This window comes from Arachis duranensis, chromosome 10 (genome assembly GCF_000817695.3).
Source record: "Arachis duranensis cultivar V14167 chromosome 10, aradu.V14167.gnm2.J7QH, whole genome shotgun sequence".
Taxonomy (NCBI): Eukaryota; Viridiplantae; Streptophyta; class Magnoliopsida; order Fabales; family Fabaceae; genus Arachis; species Arachis duranensis.
In genome coordinates, this window is record NC_029781.3 from 41,534,322 (window position 1) to 41,551,127 (window position 16,806).

The following is a 16,806-nucleotide window of genomic DNA, read 5'->3' on the forward strand; positions in this document are numbered from 1 at the left end:
GGGGGAGGGGGGATCAGAGAACGGGAAGGAGAGGAGAGGGGAAGGGAGAGGCGCTGCCGGTGGTGACCACGCCACTGCCGCCGCTGACCTTGAGGGGAAAACGAGAGTGAGAGAGAGACATGCACAGAACGCGCGACGTGAGCAAGAGAAGGAGCTCATCTTTGTTGCCGCCGTCACCGCGCCTTGCCGTTGCTGTGGTTGATGGAAGCCGCCGCTGTCACTGGAAGGAACCAAACAGAGAGTAGATGACTGTTGATGTTGCCGCAGAGAGGAAGGAAGGGACAGAAAGTGACGCAACAGAGGAGGAGCCGTTCCTCTGCCGCCGCCGCCTCCGAAATTCCTGGTCGCCACCGTCATTCATGGTGAGTTGGTTGTGCCCTAGCTACCAGAACCACCATTTCTGAACTCTTATTGCTCTGTAACAATCCTATAGATCAGGCAAGTCAATTTTTTATTGTGAATCCTTTTTTCAATTGTGTTCTGTGTAGCTTGTAGGAACATGTGGTTTCATGAGGCTAGATAATAAGTTTCAGGTTCAAGTCTCGTCTTAATTGTGTCATGTAACAAGGTGAGATTTTTTTTTAATGAAAGTACTATTTTACAGGTTTTTCATTATTTCTTATTTGGAAAACTTCACGTGTGTCAATTATTTCAATACACCTGCCATCATAGCTGAGGTGAATTCTCATTTTATTTTTGTGTGAATTGTACTTTTATTGCTGCATCTTTCTGCTGTTTGATTTAGGTGTATGATAATGAAGTAATGATCATGAAGTAATGATCATGTGAATGTTTGATTAATGTGTGGTGACTATGGTAGAATGCTATTCGCAAAGGATACAGATGGTATACCCCTAATGCCGGAACATTTGAATTGTGCAGAGCGATTTGTCATAAGTTGAAGGGTTAGCTAATTTATGCACTTTAAGTTTTTGTGTTTTGGTTTACTTTGGTTAATTTTTTTTTACTAATTTTTTGAGATGGGGTATGTAATGGATTTTTACCTTACTTGCGAAGACATTATGCCAGTTAAAGAAAAATGGCGAGTGTGCTTTAAATTAGTGTTGAAATACAGGGTTATGGGATAAAATTGACTTCACCATTTAATATCTTGTTTCTCATTGCTTTTGAGTTTTGGGGGGTGAAATTTCTATTGTGATTCAAAGACCAAACAAAGGGTACAATAAAATTTGTGTTAGTTTTTCTTATAGATCAGAGATCTTTGTAGAAAAGATAAAGTATAGGAGCTCTTTAGGGTTTTCTTTCTGAATTTGTTCATGAAATTGCTGTTTGATTTGTTCTTTTGTTTATCAAAATTCTTTTTTTTTCCTTCTTGAATTGAATGTGGATTGCAAAAGTGTGAATTGAATTATGTTGTATTTTCTCTTCTACAGGTGTAATTCTTGACTTTTTTTATTTTCTTCTTACTTTAGACTTGTTTTCAAAGCAGACAACCTTGGTTGGGAAAAATTGTCAATTTCAGTGCCTTCTGCTATGGCTTTGACAGCTGATCTTATTGCTTCACTAGTTGACACAACATTCATTGGCCGAATAGGTATATGTTCCACCATTAACTCCAAGTTTGCTAAGTGTCTCATAGCAGAAAATATAAAAAAGGAGATAGAGATAAGATAAAATGGTCATGTCTCTATTTATATCCATGTATCTGTCTCTTTCTTGAAACAAGTTTGTGTCTGTCATTATTTTTGTGTTTATGTCTTAAGATAGCATAATTTATAACAACTTTAGCATAATTGCTGTTTTTAATTTCTGTTTTGAATGATAATGTTCTGTTATAACTAAATTATGCATACCTATTACAAGTAAAAGGTGAACCAAACATATCCTTGAGCTATATGGATCAGGAAAAACTTACACTAAGGTAGAATTCAATTAAAGTTTTCTTTGGAAAATTTGAGATTTAGTTTAATTCCTTGAGCTTATTAACGTTATTGATCAACACAAGAGTCAAAATCATATATTGACTTTTTCTATGGAATTAAATAATGGTTTATTAGTAACAAATCTTCCATCTTGTTTGATCAGCATAACTGAACTGAAGCACAAGAATAATTGTCGATGGCAGCCTCTTTAGACATATTTTACAATCTCAAATGATGGTTTACTTGTCTTTTCATTGGTAGTTTGTTTCTTCTTGTATTATATTTAAACGAGATTATTAGTTTGCTTGTCCAAATTAATATTAGCTATTATGACCTAGCTATTAATAAGGAAATTCATAAGGAAAATCACTAGCAGTTATCTTTCTTTCCCTCATCCCCTCTCTCTATTAGTAAGCATTATTAGCATGAGGTTTAGTATTATATTTAATTTGCTAATTTTTTTGTTCACAGGAAAATCATTATGAGGGTGAGGGAGAACTTCATCACACATTGAGAAGATCAAACACTAGAGAGTAAAAATTACCAATTTGTGGAGATGATGGGGAGTCTATTTGCTATTGTAATATATCAAATCTTTTGTTTATGATTAGATATTTTTATGACTTAAACTTTTATTATGTGATTTTAAAGTATCCTAGCTTATTTGACTTCTAAAAGCTATGTTTTTTTAGGTCACAAACATTCATTAATCTTATAGAGTACGTTATAAATCAAATGTTCAATTAGTTTTCTTTAGTGATTTGATTCAAATAGTTGGAATATTAATCTATTAACCCTAAAAAATAGTTGAAATATTAATTTTAATGCATCATGAGAAAACTATTGTAAATAAAGAAATACATAACTAGAAAACACCGTTGTCAAAAGTTTCCAAAGACAATGGTGTTAAAACTATGGTAAAAGGCCATTAAACCGTTGTCTATCTAGTTATGGTTTTAAATTGTTACGTCATGAAAGAGAACGGTTTTAAACTGTTGCCTATCCAGTAACGGTTGTAAACCGTTCTCTAAAAATTGTTGTCAAAACCGTTGCCTATGCTAATAACTATGGCAACAGTTTTTTTGGTTGCCGTTGCCTTAAGTAAAAAACCGTTGCCTTTGAGCATTGGCAACGGCCGCATATACCACAGGTCAAAAACCGTTGCCAAAGCGTTGCCTAAAGCTTTTGCAACGGTTTTTTGTTCTATGGCAACGGTTTTTGACCGTTGCAAAAACCCTTATTGTTGTAGTGGAGTTCTTGAGATTTATACTCTGAATGCCATATTGGCTCAGAACAAATTATTGACTCAACAAGTCAATATGATTTTTTAGAATTTGACTGGATTGCAAGCTGCATCTGGCAGTACTAAAGAATCCTCCTCTGAAGGAGAAGCTTATGACCATGAGAATCCTGAAATGGAAGAGGTGAATTACATGGGAGAACCCTATGGAAACACCTATAATTCTTCATAGAGGAATCACCCAAATTTCTCATGGAAGGATCAACAAAAGCCTCAACAAGGCTTCAACAACAATAATGGTGGGAGAAATAGGTTTGGCAATAGCAAACCTTTTCCATCATCTTCTCAGCAACAGACAGAGAATTCTGAGCAGAGCCTCTCTAACTTAGCAAACATAGTCTCTGATTTATCTAAGACCACCTTTAGCTTCATGACTGAGGCACGGTCCTCCATAAGAAATTTGGAGGCACAAGTGGGTCAGCTGAGTAAAAGAGTCACTGAAACTCCTCCTAGTACTCTCCCAAGCAATATAGAAGAGAACCCGAAAAGAGAGTGCAAGGCCATAACTATATCCAACATGGCCGAATCTGGAGAAGGTGAAAAGGCAGTGATCTCCAGTGAGGAAGACCTCATGGGACGTCCACTGACCACTAGGGAGTTCCCTCCTGAGGAATCAAAGGAATCTGAGGCTCATCTAGAGACCATAGAGATTCCACTGAACTTCCTATTACCATTCATGAGCTCTGAAGAATATTCTTCTTCTGAAAAAGATGAAGTTACTACTAAAAAGGAAATTGCTCAGTATCTAGGAGCAATCATGAAGCTGAATGCCAAATTATTTAGTAATGAGACTTGGAAGGATAAACCTCCATTGCTCATTAATGAACTAAATGCCTTGGCTCAGTTGAAGATACCTCAAAAGAAACCAGATCCTGGAAGGTTCTTAATACCTTGAACCATTGGCACCATGACCTTTGAGAAGGCTCTGTGTGACTTGGGGTCAAGTGTAAACCTCATGCCACTCTCTGTAATGGAGAAACTAGGAATCTTTGAGGTACAAGCTACAAGAATCTCACTGGAGATGGCAGACAAATCAAAGAAACAGGCTTATGGACTTGTAGAGGATGTCTTGGTAAAGGCTGAAGACCTTTACATCCCTGTTGATTTCATAATCCTAGACACTGGGAAGGATGAGGATGAATCCATCATCCTTGGAAGACCCTTCCTAGCCACAACAAAAGCTGTGATTGATGTAGACAGAGGAGAGTTAGTCCTTCAAGTGAATGAGGACTACCTTGTGTTTAAGGCTCACGGATCTCCTTCTGTACACATGGAGAAGAAGCATGAAAAGCTTCTCTCAATACAGAGTCAACCAAAGCCCTCACATTCAAACTCTAAGTTTGGTGTTGGGAGGCCCCAACCATGCTCTGAATATTTGTGAGTAGCCCATAAGAGCTCACTGTCAAGCTATTGACATTAAAGAAGCGCTTATTGGGAGGCAACCCAATTTTTATTTATCTATGTTAAATTTCCATTTTCTATTGTTATTTTATGTTTTCTTTAGGTTGATGATCATGTGGATTCACAAAAACAACTGCAAAAATCAAAGCAAACTCAAAAACAGCATTAAAAATAGCACACCCTGGAGAAGGAGCTTACTGACGTTTAAACGCTAGTAAGGGTAGCAGAATGGGCGTTAAACGCCCAGTTTGGCACTATTTTAGGCGTTTAATGCCAGAAAAGGACACCAGAAGTGGATTTCTGCATCATTTACTTATTTCTGTAAACCCTAGGTTACTAGTTCACTATAAATAGGACATTTTATTATTGTATTTTCATCTTTTGATTATCCTTGATCTTGGGATCAGGTATTTGAACCCTTTTTTCGATTGTTTCATGTTATTTGGGAGGCGGCCATGCGTCGACCTTCATCACTTATGTATTTTCAACGGTGGACTTTCTACACCTCATAGATTAAGGTGTGAAGCTCTGCTGTTCCTTATGAATTAATGCAATTACTACTGTTTTCTATTCAATTCAAGCTTATTCTTGTTCTAAGATATCCATTCGCACTTCAACATGATGAATGTGATGATCAAGTGACACTCATCACTATTCTCACTTATGAACGCGTGCCTGACAACCACTTCCATTCTACATGAAAACAAGCTTGAATACATATCTCTTGGCCTCCTGGTCCACAACGCATGGTTGCCTCTCCTGACAATAGAGCCTTCTATTTCGTGAGATCAGAGTCTTCATGGTATAAGCTAGAATCAATTGGTAGCATTCTTGAGCTCCGAAAAATCTAAACCTTGTTTGTGGTATTTCGAGTAGGATCTAGGATGGGATGACTGTGACGAGCTTCAAACTCACGACTGTTGGGCACAGTGACAGTGTGCAAAAGGATCATTGGATCTTATTCCGACACGATTGAAAACCGACAGATGGTTAGCCCTACGTAACCCGTAGCTGGACCATTTTCACTGAGAGGATGGATGGTAGCCATTAACAACGGTGATCCCCTAACATACAGCTTGCCATGGAAGGGAGTACGCATGACTGGATGAAGGTAGTAGGAAAGCAGAGATTCAGGAGGAACAAAGCATGTCCTACGCTTATCTGAAATTCCCACCAAAGAATTACATAAGTATCTCTATCTTATTTTATATTTTATTTCTCTTTTAATTATCAAAATCCCATAACCATTTGAATCTGCTTGACTGAGATTTACAAGGTGACCATAGATTGCTTCAAGCCGACAATCTCTGTGGGATCAACCCTTACCCACGTAAGGTATTACTTGGACGACCCAGTGCACTTGCTGGTCAGCTATACGGAGTTGTGAAGAAAGTGTGTGATCACGATTTCGTGTACCACCTGTGCATGTGCACACTCTGGTGCGTACGCATAGATCTTGTTTCCCCTTCTGTCCAGAGCGTTCGCACAACCCCCCTGTTTCACCTTGTGTGCGTGCGCACACGTACCTGTGCATACGCACACGTGCTGTTTTGGGCAAAATTTTGTTTGCATTTTTCCTAAAGCCCTAACACACTTCCACCCCCTTGCACCTCTCTCTTCTCTTACTTTTCCCATGTTTCTCTACTTGTTTCACTTAGTTTTCATTCTATCTCATTTTCATTCTAATAGTTATATTATTTTTTGTCTACTTGCTCGTTAATTGAATAAATCACAAGTGTTTATTTGATATTGATTGGGTTGCTTGTTGCTTGAAGTTTCCACCAATGCACTTATACTTTGCCTTAAATTACTAGTACCTAGTGGGTTTGAATACTCATATTTTGATTGTACAACTAGGACAATGATGTAAGTGCATTGAATTAAGTGAATTGAGTTGAAATTACTCGTTCATCATGATTTTGATATTAACTTCATCATATGCCCGATACTTGTTGCTTGATTAATGCTTTGCATTTGTTTGAGTGTCTCAACTTGATTCTTATCAAGCTTGTCACTTTTTGTAACAAGTATCTTTCCCATGTGACTTTTTTTTATGTTTCATGATGAAAAACTGGTTTTCCTTTCATTAATGGATTGGTTGTTGTTTACTGTGCTATTTTATATCAATCTTGCGCTTTCACTTGCACAATTTTAATAACCAATAACAAATACTCAATTCACTTTTGTGGTTACCTAGGATTGTTTTTCCCTTAAGTTTTACTTTTTTATGTACAACCTAGACCACCTAATTGAGGACATGCTTTCTCTTGATTGTGCGGATATCGCTTTACCCGACCAATGTGTATGTTCTAAAGTGTGCGCACACTTAGAATACACACATTGTCTTTTACTATACCACACTCATATGATCTTTTCCTCAATGGTTGTTTACTTATGTGTACAGTAACCCAGAGCCCACCAGCTGAAGGTGGAGCCTTATAGCTCCTCACTCCCAAATTGTGTTCATGCATGGAGGACCGTGCAACGCTTAAGTGTGGGGGAGGATTCACCATTTTTAGGGCGTAAATTCTCTTTTCCGAATACTTTACACTTTATTTTTGGTTTCTTTTATTATTTTCTTGTAGATATTTGGAATGTTTTTGATTGTTGCATTGCATTTTCTTTTAGTAAATATATCTTAGTTTGTTCATAGTTTATATTTTGCATGGTATATTTTATAGATAGAAGTTGTGATTGGATGATGTGAATAGTATAGCACCTAGTTCAATTTTGCCTTAATTGTTCATGTTAGTTTTTGTGACGTTGAAAATTAGGAATAGAACTAGGAAAGATTTTGAAATTGCATCCATCACAACATATATACATACATATATAGGAAATAACTTTGGTGAAAAACAACAAAAATGTTCAAGAATTTTGTTTCAAAGGTATTCTATTGAATTGATTTGGAAAATTGTTTTTAAAATTTGCTTGAATGAATTTTTATGGAACATAGAAGAGAGACAAAACAAAATACCTTGTGAGTCTTTGAGCTTTAATAAGTGGTTACACAGTATAACCACAATTTTTGTTCATTGTGTGCTATATCTCTTCTATGATTGTGATCTTGGTTTTTCTTGATTCTTTATAATAATAAGAAGGGACAAAGGTTGCCCCAAAGAAAAGAAAAAAAATGAATGAATAAGAAATGCATATGTGTTTTGAATAGAAACTAAAGCATGGATGTGTGTCAAAAGAAGTAATGGGTGGTTAGAATGCAATTTTTGTTGGTTGATTGATATAGGTTGAGTTGTATATTTGAGCTAATCAAAGATTCAATCCTTTATTCCACTTAGCCATATACTCATCCTACCCTTACCCCATATACTTGCATACATGCATCAAATACTTGTTAATTGTTAGATGAAAAGCAATCCCTTGAAAGCATGATTAGAGGAGACTTAAGTGAATTGACCCTAAACACTGAGCGTTGAGAGTGTATACACACCTAGTGAGGGTTCAATTACTCAATTCTATGTCTCCACCCTTCTTATCATGCATTATTGCAAGTTGCTTCTTTTTCATAAGATGAATCAATTCTTTAGATTTTAATTGTATTGAGCTACTTCTTTGCTTGGCCCTATATGGTTATACTCTTGCTTGGAAATTGGATTGTTTGTTTTCACCAAATCAATAGGATAATATAGATAGATAGCACTTTGCATAGTATACATGCTTGTAGGTAGTTGCATTAAATAAGTTGCTTGCCCCTTTACCCTTCTCCTTTGTATGTGTTTAACATGAAGACATGCTATTGTTTAAGTGCGGGGGAATTGATGAGTCCATATTTGATAAGATATTTTGGCTTGAATTGAGTGAATTTCATCAAATAAACTTACACTTAAGCACCAAAATAGCATACTTTTGTTTTTGATCCCTAAATTGAACCTAAATGTGAAAACATGCTCTTTTGTGCTTATCTTGATGTTATTTGTGAGTGATTTCAGATGAATAAGGTAGGAATGGCTTGGTGGGAATGGAAAAGGAGCATACAATTGGGAGAAAACATGAAGAAAACAAAGGAGAAGCACACAACCATGCATGCGTACGCACAACCTTACGTGCGGACGCACCAGAAAGAAATCAGCATGCGTGCGTGCGCACAACCCTCTGTGCTTACGAACAAGTGAAATTTCGGTGAAGTATGCGTATGCACAGGTACCAGCGCATACCTCCATTAAAAAGTCATGTGCTGCACTATTTTGGGGGTCTCTAGGCCCATTTCTGAAGTGTTGAAGGCTGGTTTGAGAGGCTATATTAAGGGCATGTCAACATATATGAAGAGAGCCATCTTAGAATAGAAAAAACACATAGTAGGAGTAGGAGTAGTATAGATTAGGAAATTCTCTCTTAGGGTTTTTAATTAGGGTTTTGTAGAATTTTATGCTTCAAGTTTGATTTTGGATTCTAGCAATTGCATTGTAAGTATTTCTTTAATTTCTCTTTTAATTACACTACTTGTTCTACACTTACATATATTCTACTCTCTTTTGTTGATTTATGCATAGTTTGCAATTTTGGATTCCTAGTTATTTAATTTAATGTTTGATGGCTTTTATATGTTTTTTTGAGTTGTTTTATTGATTTTGATCATTTATGGTTTATAGCTTTTATCATTTTCCCAATCTTGCCATGTTTTATAATTATGGCCTCCATGTGTTTGATGAAATGCCAATTTTAGTTATAGGGTAAGTTTCCACCCCTTGACTTGGGAAAAATGTGTTTGTGGATTACTAGAGCCATAATATCAAACATTTAGTGATAATTCTTGGATTGTTAGTTGTTATTGTTTCCACTAACGCTAGCTTTTTACCAACTAGTTCGGTAAGTTAGTTAGGATTTGTGGATTAACAACAATGATGCTCACTTGACTTATCCTTCGATGTTAAGGGTTGACTTAGTAGGATTAATCCATCATAATTATCATTGTTGTGCTTATAGCAAGGAAGGGATTCCATAACTCATCCCAAGTCAAGTCTTCATTTATGATTTGAATCACATTTTCATCATTTTATAGCATTACTTATTTATATTACATACATAGTTCTTTTATTCCTTTATTAGTTTATTAATTGCAAGTTTGGCTTGTTCTTTAATTCCTTTATTTTGTTTGCTTTCATTATTGAAAACCCCTTTGCCTCTTGCAACCAAAATTGTGTGCTTATTGACATTAGGTCCTAGGGAAAACAACCCGAGGTTTCATTATTCTTGGTTTATATTTTGATTAGAAAATCTAAACTTTGATTGAGCATTACTTGTTGGTTGAGAACTATATCTACAACGAAGTTATTTCCCTTTTTACCAAGAAGAGATTTTTTGCCGACGGTTTTGCACATATCACTATGCTATCAATGAAACACTTAATTTCAATTGAGAAATTCTAAACCGGCACAAATTCCACTCATCAAGTTTTTGGCACCGTTGCCAGGGACCTAATGTAATTTAGTGCTATAATTTTGGTTGTTTTGAACATGTGAATAATGTCAATAGATACTTCTTGGGTTGTTTGATTGTTTTTGCTATTAATTAGGATTTTGTTTCTTTTGTTAATTGATGTCTTTAGTTTTTATTTTCGATTTTCTCTATGAGTTATCACCCTCTTGGTTTGGTGTATGGTTGTGATCATTTTGTAGGGCTTGATAATTTCAACTTTGGATTGCATCATGGGATTGGAGCATCAATTTTGGAAGGAGTAACCTCCTCGATACAAAGCTAAGTACTCAAAGAAGAAAGAAAGGAAAGTATAAGCAAGTGGAAGTAAAAGTGATTTTAAGTGTGATAGAATGTCAAGTCCAAAAGTCCCTTACTCAGTACCCTCCAGGGGATTAAATACTACTCCTCTCTAGCCAAAGAAAATTATAATAATACCCTTTCTCTGAGTGAAGGCATGTTAAGTGGTATGCCACTTGAGAGTGCACGCCCAAGATGATGTACTTGGCTTGCCATGCCCAGGTACGCCCTTGGACAAGCCAATGATGATAGTTGGGCGTGCCACGCCTTCGAGCATGCCAGTGGCATGCCCATGGTGATGGGTTAGGGTTGCCATCTGTGTAATAAGCCTGGCATGCCACACCCAGACACGTAAATTCTGAAGTCCTGGCGTGTCACACTTTTACAAGTGCCAGTGGCATGCCCCTTTACTGTAGCTATGTTTCTTCTCTGGATACTTGGCCTAGCGTGCCACGCCCTAGCACGCCAATAGGCACGCCAAGTTTAAAACTCTTAGTATAAAATGCCCAGGCACGCCAATGGCACGCCTCCAATGATGCTTTCATTTCTCCTTCCTGGAACGTTGGCCTGGCGTGCCATGTTCAAACACGCCACCAGGCACACCGCCATTAGGAGCTTGGCGTGCCATGCCTTCGCAGGCGCCAATTGGCATGCCCTCAGTGCTGCAATATATCCTCCCTTCTGGAAAAAAGCCTGGCGTGCCACGTGATGAGTCCATATTTGATGAGATATTTTGGCTTGATTTGAATGGATTTCATCACATAAACTCACACTTTCTCACTTAAATAGTATACTTTTGTGTTGTCACCCTAAATTGAACCTAAATATGAAAACATGCATTTTTGTGATTAAATTGGTGATTTTAATTCCACTTTTATGCCATTCGATGTCGTGATATGTTTTATGAGTGATTTCAGGTTAATTAGGCAAGCTAGGCTAAGAAAAAGTGGAAGAGAGCATGTACAAGGGAGAACACATGAAGAAAACAAGGAAAAGCACACAATCAAGTGTGCGTGCACACAAGCATCTGTGTGTGCGCACAAGAAGGAATTAGTATGTGTGCGAGCGCACAACCCTCTGTGCGTACACACAAGTGGCAAAACAGCAAAGTGTGCATATGCACAGGACCCAGTGCGTGACTTCATTAATGAAGCACGTGACTCGCAATTTTGGGAGCCTCTTGGCCTGAATTTGAGTGTGCTGAAGCTGAATTGTGATAATATATCAAAGGGAAATTAAGACATATGAGGCATTAGTGAATATTAGGTAGAATTAGGACTTAGAACATAGTATTAGGAGTAGGAGTAGTGTAGTAGAATTCTCTCCTAGGGTTTTATTTCATTTCCATCTCCATTGTAGTATTTTATAGCAGGCTTTAATTTTGGATTTTGCTCATCTTTTGTAAGTACTCTTGGATTTCCTCTTTAATTCCACTACTTTTGCTTTTATTTTCTTATGGTTCAAGCTACTTTATTTCTATATGCAATTTTTGTATCTTGAAGTTTTGATTGATAAATTTCGTGTTTTATACTTTATTTATGCTTAATTGCTTGTTTATAGTTGGAATTGTGAATAGTTGGTTATAGTTTTCTATTTTCCTATGCAATTTCTCATGTTTTGGTTTTGTGCCCACAAGGTGTTTGTGAAAATGCCAATTAGGGATTTTGAGTAAATTTTTACACCTTGGCTTGGAATTTGAGTTCCTAGGATACTAGAGTCATAATGTTCAACATTTAATGGTAATTCTTGGGTAGTTAGTTGACTCTTATGTCCATTGAAGCTAGCTTTTTACCAATTAATTTGGTAACTTAGCTAGGACTTATGGATCAAGGCCAATTTTGCTTGCTTGACCTACTCCTCGATGTTAGGAGTCAACTAAGTGAGATTGACTCATTATAATTACCATAGTTGTGGTTATGGCAATGATAGGATTCTTTGGATTCTCATTCCCAAATCAAGGCTCTTTATTACATACCTTTGCATTTTTACTAAGTTTTGTTCTCATATTCCTTTTACTTGCCTCAATTACAATTTTGATCATTTCTTAGTTCTTTTATTTCTTTAGTTCTTTTAATCTTTCATTTCTTGATTTCAAAAACCCTTTTTCCTCACAACCGAAAGCGTGACACTTCAATTGAATTCTAGGGAGAATGACCCAAGGTTGAACTACTCTCGGTTATATTTTTGTATTGGAAAATTGAAACTTTGATTGATGGTTGATTGTCGGTTTGGGACTATACTTGCAACGCCAATCTCATTTTGAGAAAATTCCTAACCCGCTCTAGGCCATTCATCAAGTTTTTGGCACTGTTGCAGGGGAATACAATTGAGTGCTATCTTTTGGTTGTTGTGAATATGTTAATAGTGTAAATAGCACTTTTTGGTTGTTTGTTGGCTTTTGTTAGTAAGTTTTGTTTACATTTTCTTTATGACTCATTCACACCATTACCACAATTCACCTCAATTGAACCCAAACACCTATCTTTCTAGTCAATAATTCTATACACCATCACCTCACTACATATAAAACAAAGACCCTCACCCTCATGAGTTTGATTGTCAACCTTTATCCTCTCAAGTTTCATCTTCATATAAGAAGCACTCCAAGTACTTATTCAAGAACAACAAGAGTTCTGAAGGAAGCAAGATCGAATTATGTCTGCTTTGGTGGAAACTCTTGACTGATTAGCTTCAGTGCGCTCAAGCCACAATCAAAAGGCTCTAGTGGATGAATGTGAAGAACCAAGCTCAAGTGCAAAGTATGGAGTGAACGAGGAATTTCAAAGTCAAGAAAAAGATAAGAGTTTGTAGCATGAAGTACAACAAGAGGTAAATGAAGAATTATTGGAGATTGATCAAGTGGATTCTATCATTAGTGAATTTCTGTCCTACTTGGTTAATTCCCTCAATAACCTCCATGAACCTCAATTGATTGAATTTGAAGGAGATGTTGATGTGGTGATGAGCAGATATTTTATACGCTTTTTGGTGGTATTTTTATGTAGTTTTTTAGTATGCTTTAGTTACTTTTTAGTATATTTTTGTTAGTTTTTATGCAAAAATCACATTTCTAGACTTTACTATGAGTTTGTACGTTTTTCTGTGATTTTAGGTATTTTCTAGCTGAAATTGAGGGACCTGAGCAAAAATCTGATTCAGAGGCTGAAAAAGGACTGCAGATGCTGTTGGATTCTGACCCTCTTGCACGCGAAATGGATTTTCTGGAAATGGATAATAGTCCATACTTTGCCCAAGATTTGATAGCGCAAACTGGCATTTAAACTTCCAAACTGGCAACAAAGCTGGCGTTTAACTCCAGGAATAGATTTATGCACTATCTATCTTAGTTTACTCATTATCTGTAAACCTAGGTTACTAGTTTAGTATAAAAACTACCTTTAGAGATTCATTTTGGACCTCATGAAATTTTACATCTGAATTTTCTTCTACGGCATGAGTCTCTAAACCCCATGGTTGGGGGTGAGGAGCTCTGCTGTGTATCGATGGATTAGTGCAATTATTTCTGTTTTCTATTCAATCACACTTGTTTCTATTCTAAGATATTCATTCGCACTTTAACATGATGAATGTGATGATCCATGACACTCATTACCATTCTCAACTTATGAATGCGTGCCTGACAACCACTCACGTTCTACCTTAGATAGAGTGTGTATCTCTTGGATTCCTGGTTCACGAGTTTGATTGCCTCTCCTGACAACAGAGTGTTCAAATCCGTGCAATCAAAGTCTTCGTGGGCAAATAAATGATTATAAAGTAAAGCAGTGGAAATTAAAGAGAGATTTTATGTAATTAAAATAAAAGTCTTGGCTAGGAGTTGATTAATCAGAAGTTCTATCCTTGTTGGTTTTCCCAAGGTTAATAGTAGTAGGTTGCTGTTTCTACTTAATTAACCCTCAACAAATGAAGGAAAGTCAAGTAGTTGAGCTAACTCCAATTCACAAGTCCTAATTCTCTCCCTTGGGAAGGATTGGCATTAGTGATTAAAGAGCCAGCCAAAAACTTCCAATTACCTGTTAACTTTTGAGTCTTCCAACTGAAGGGTCTATAAATATTAATCAACTCCAAAGCCAAGTTGGTAGTCTACTCCATTGACATGGATGCCATTTTTGCATTCATGTAAAGGGAGTAGGAAGGAGACATGATAATTGGACTCAATTGAAAATAATCAACAAATAAAGAGATTAAATAAAAAAGTATCCTTGCATTAATTAATTCCAAAATTGAAGGTATTCATATAACTTTACACAAAGTAAATGGGAAATAAAAAAAGTAAGGGAATAGGAAACAAACTAGAATGATAAAACTTCAACAGATATAGTAATTCTTCTCAATATCCAACTCAAAAGCATAAAACTGGAAATCTATAAATTTATGAAGAACCCTAGAGGAAGTGGTAAATCTCTCTCTAAGATTCCAAAAACTAAAACTAAAAACTAAAAAATGAGAATGTGTGAATACGTGTTGAGTTCCTACTGTCCCCTGGCTCTAGTTTGTGCTTCTAGGCCAAAAACTGGATCCAAACTCAGCCCAAAATTGCCTCCAATTTTTTTGCAATTTCTGCACGTGGCGCAATATCGCGCGTACGCGTCATGCACGCGTACGCATCATACACGCGTACACGTCGATGGTCTTTTATGCATGGCACATGTCCGCGTTAAGTACGCATGCGCATCGATCTGGGATGCATCAAATTGTGCGTGCATGTTAGGTACGCGTGCGTGCCGATTCTCGTTGGTCAGCTCCTTAGTTTCTTGTGTTCTTTCTATTGTTGCAAGCTTCCTTTCCATCCTCTAAGTCATTCCTGCCCTATAAAGCTTGAGAACACTTAACACACGGAACACAATATCGAATGGTATAAAGGGAGATTAAAAATACACAATTTAAGGATCTAGGAAGCAAGTTTTCAACCATAGAACAAGATTGAGATGGATTTGTTAGACTACGCAAAGTGTATGAATAAGTATGCAGAGAACTGATAGAAACCACTCAATTTAGCATAAGATAAGCCATAAAATAGTGATTTATCAACCTCCCGACACTTAAACATTAGCATGTCCTCATGCTAAGCTCAAGGAGATTAATAGAATGAATGGGGGAAAGCAAGACTCATGTAATACAACCTATGTAAATGAATGCAACTACATGCTAAGATGTTTCTACCTACTTGTTTAAAAATAAACAAGTCCTCCAAGACAAACATAAATCAGATTCCACTAATTCAAATCATATAATAAGAAGTAAGTAAACTTGCAAGAAGATAGCTCATGAAAGCCGAAAACATAGAGTCAAGCATTGAACACTCACTGGAAAAGTATATTCACTCTAATCACTCAGGTGTTTAGGCTTAATCCACTCTAGTCTCCTCTAGTCATGCTTTCTAAAGCTTTGCTCTTCATCTAACCAATCAACAAATATCTAGTGTACTAATGCAAACATTATAAGGTCTTTTTAAGGCTGTAATGGGGATAAGGTAGGGGTGAGGAGATATGTATGGCCAAGTGAGCTATAAATTAAATCTTTGACTAACCTAAGTTCTCACCTAAGACATACACACACTTTGTATAATTCTAAATTCATGCCTATCTTTCCATAATCCCACTTTTGTATATTTCACATACTCATGTATCAAATTTTCTTTAATTTCATCACATATGCCTTGATCTTTCTATTGCACTTAACATCGGGGTAATATGTTTTTTTCTTTGAAAGCATAATGGATCAATGGTTATGGTTTTTATAATTTCTCATGAGTAGAGTAGCAACCAAATTCTCAAAATTTGTCAATAAGAACAAAACAAATATTCTTACTAACCCAACTTCCCATATTTCCCCACACTTAATTGATACACAATCTCTAGCTTAAGCTAACCAAAGATCTAATTGGGGTAATTACTTATTTTTCCACTTAAGGCTAGTGATGTGGTAACATAAAGAGCAATTGGGGATTAAAAGGCTCAAAATGGCAAACAAAGGTAGATGAAATGGTAGGCTATTTGGGATAAGTGAGCTAACAAAAAATGATGGCCTCAATCATATGTATGCATAAATATACACTAAACAATGGACATACAAAATGAAACAAAACTGTTCCGAGGGTTACCTGAAACGTGTAGCTCGGTCGTCTTGGTAAGACCCGAGGTGGGGGTTTTGTGACCCGAGCTTGATGTGCCGAGTGGCTGGTGGTTGTACCTGCAATGACTCTCCGATGCTTAAGTTAGCATGGGTTCAAGCAGATATTTAGTAGAATTAGAGTATGAGTTATACCTGGGTGCTCCAGTGTATTTATAGTAGTTGGTCGTGATCTTCCCTGGATAAGATATTCTTATCTTATCTTATCTTTTTGGGAGTTTTATCTCTATCTTTGCGGAACCGCCTTTCCCAGGCCTATTCGGCCTTTAGGTTTTGGGCTTTGTTCCTTTTGATGGGCCTTCTTAGCCTATTTGTCCGAGGTCCGACCTCAGGCGTGGA

General features: G+C 36.7%; 1 protein-coding gene across 15 annotated transcripts; it reads left to right on the top strand.

The window, feature by feature from the left end:
• Positions 1-33: 33 nt before the first annotated feature.
• Positions 34-2,546, top strand: LOC110276343 (uncharacterized). 15 transcript variants are annotated; one of them, XR_002368980.2, is made up of 5 exons: positions 34-362; positions 489-568; positions 746-905; positions 1,434-1,555; positions 2,355-2,546. XR_002368980.2 is itself a non-coding variant. In XM_021133137.2 (5 exons), the coding sequence occupies exons 1-5, from the start codon at positions 256-258 to the stop codon at positions 2,366-2,368; spliced, it is 384 nt and encodes a 127-aa protein (XP_020988796.1). In that variant the 5' UTR covers positions 34-255; the 3' UTR covers positions 2,369-2,546. The 15 variants fall into 15 exon arrangements, 2 of the variants coding, with proteins under 2 accessions (XP_020988796.1, XP_020988797.1); XR_008004116.1 differs by having other exon boundaries at positions 1,451-1,555; XR_008004113.1 differs by having other exon boundaries at positions 821-905.
• The last annotated feature ends 14,260 nt before the right edge of the window (positions 2,547-16,806 follow it).

Bases quoted from the DNA above. Each gene is read 5' to 3' on its own strand.
- LOC110276343 (XM_021133137.2), top strand. From the start codon at position 256: ATGTTGCCGCAGAGAGGAAGGAAGGGACAGAAAGTGACGCAACAGAGG. The intron at 363-604 runs GTGAGTTGGTTG...ACTATTTTACAG, and splicing joins GGTCGCCACCGTCATTCATG to GTTTTTCATTATTTCTTATT. The intron at 678-820 runs GTGAATTCTCAT...TGACTATGGTAG, and splicing joins CACCTGCCATCATAGCTGAG to AATGCTATTCGCAAAGGATA.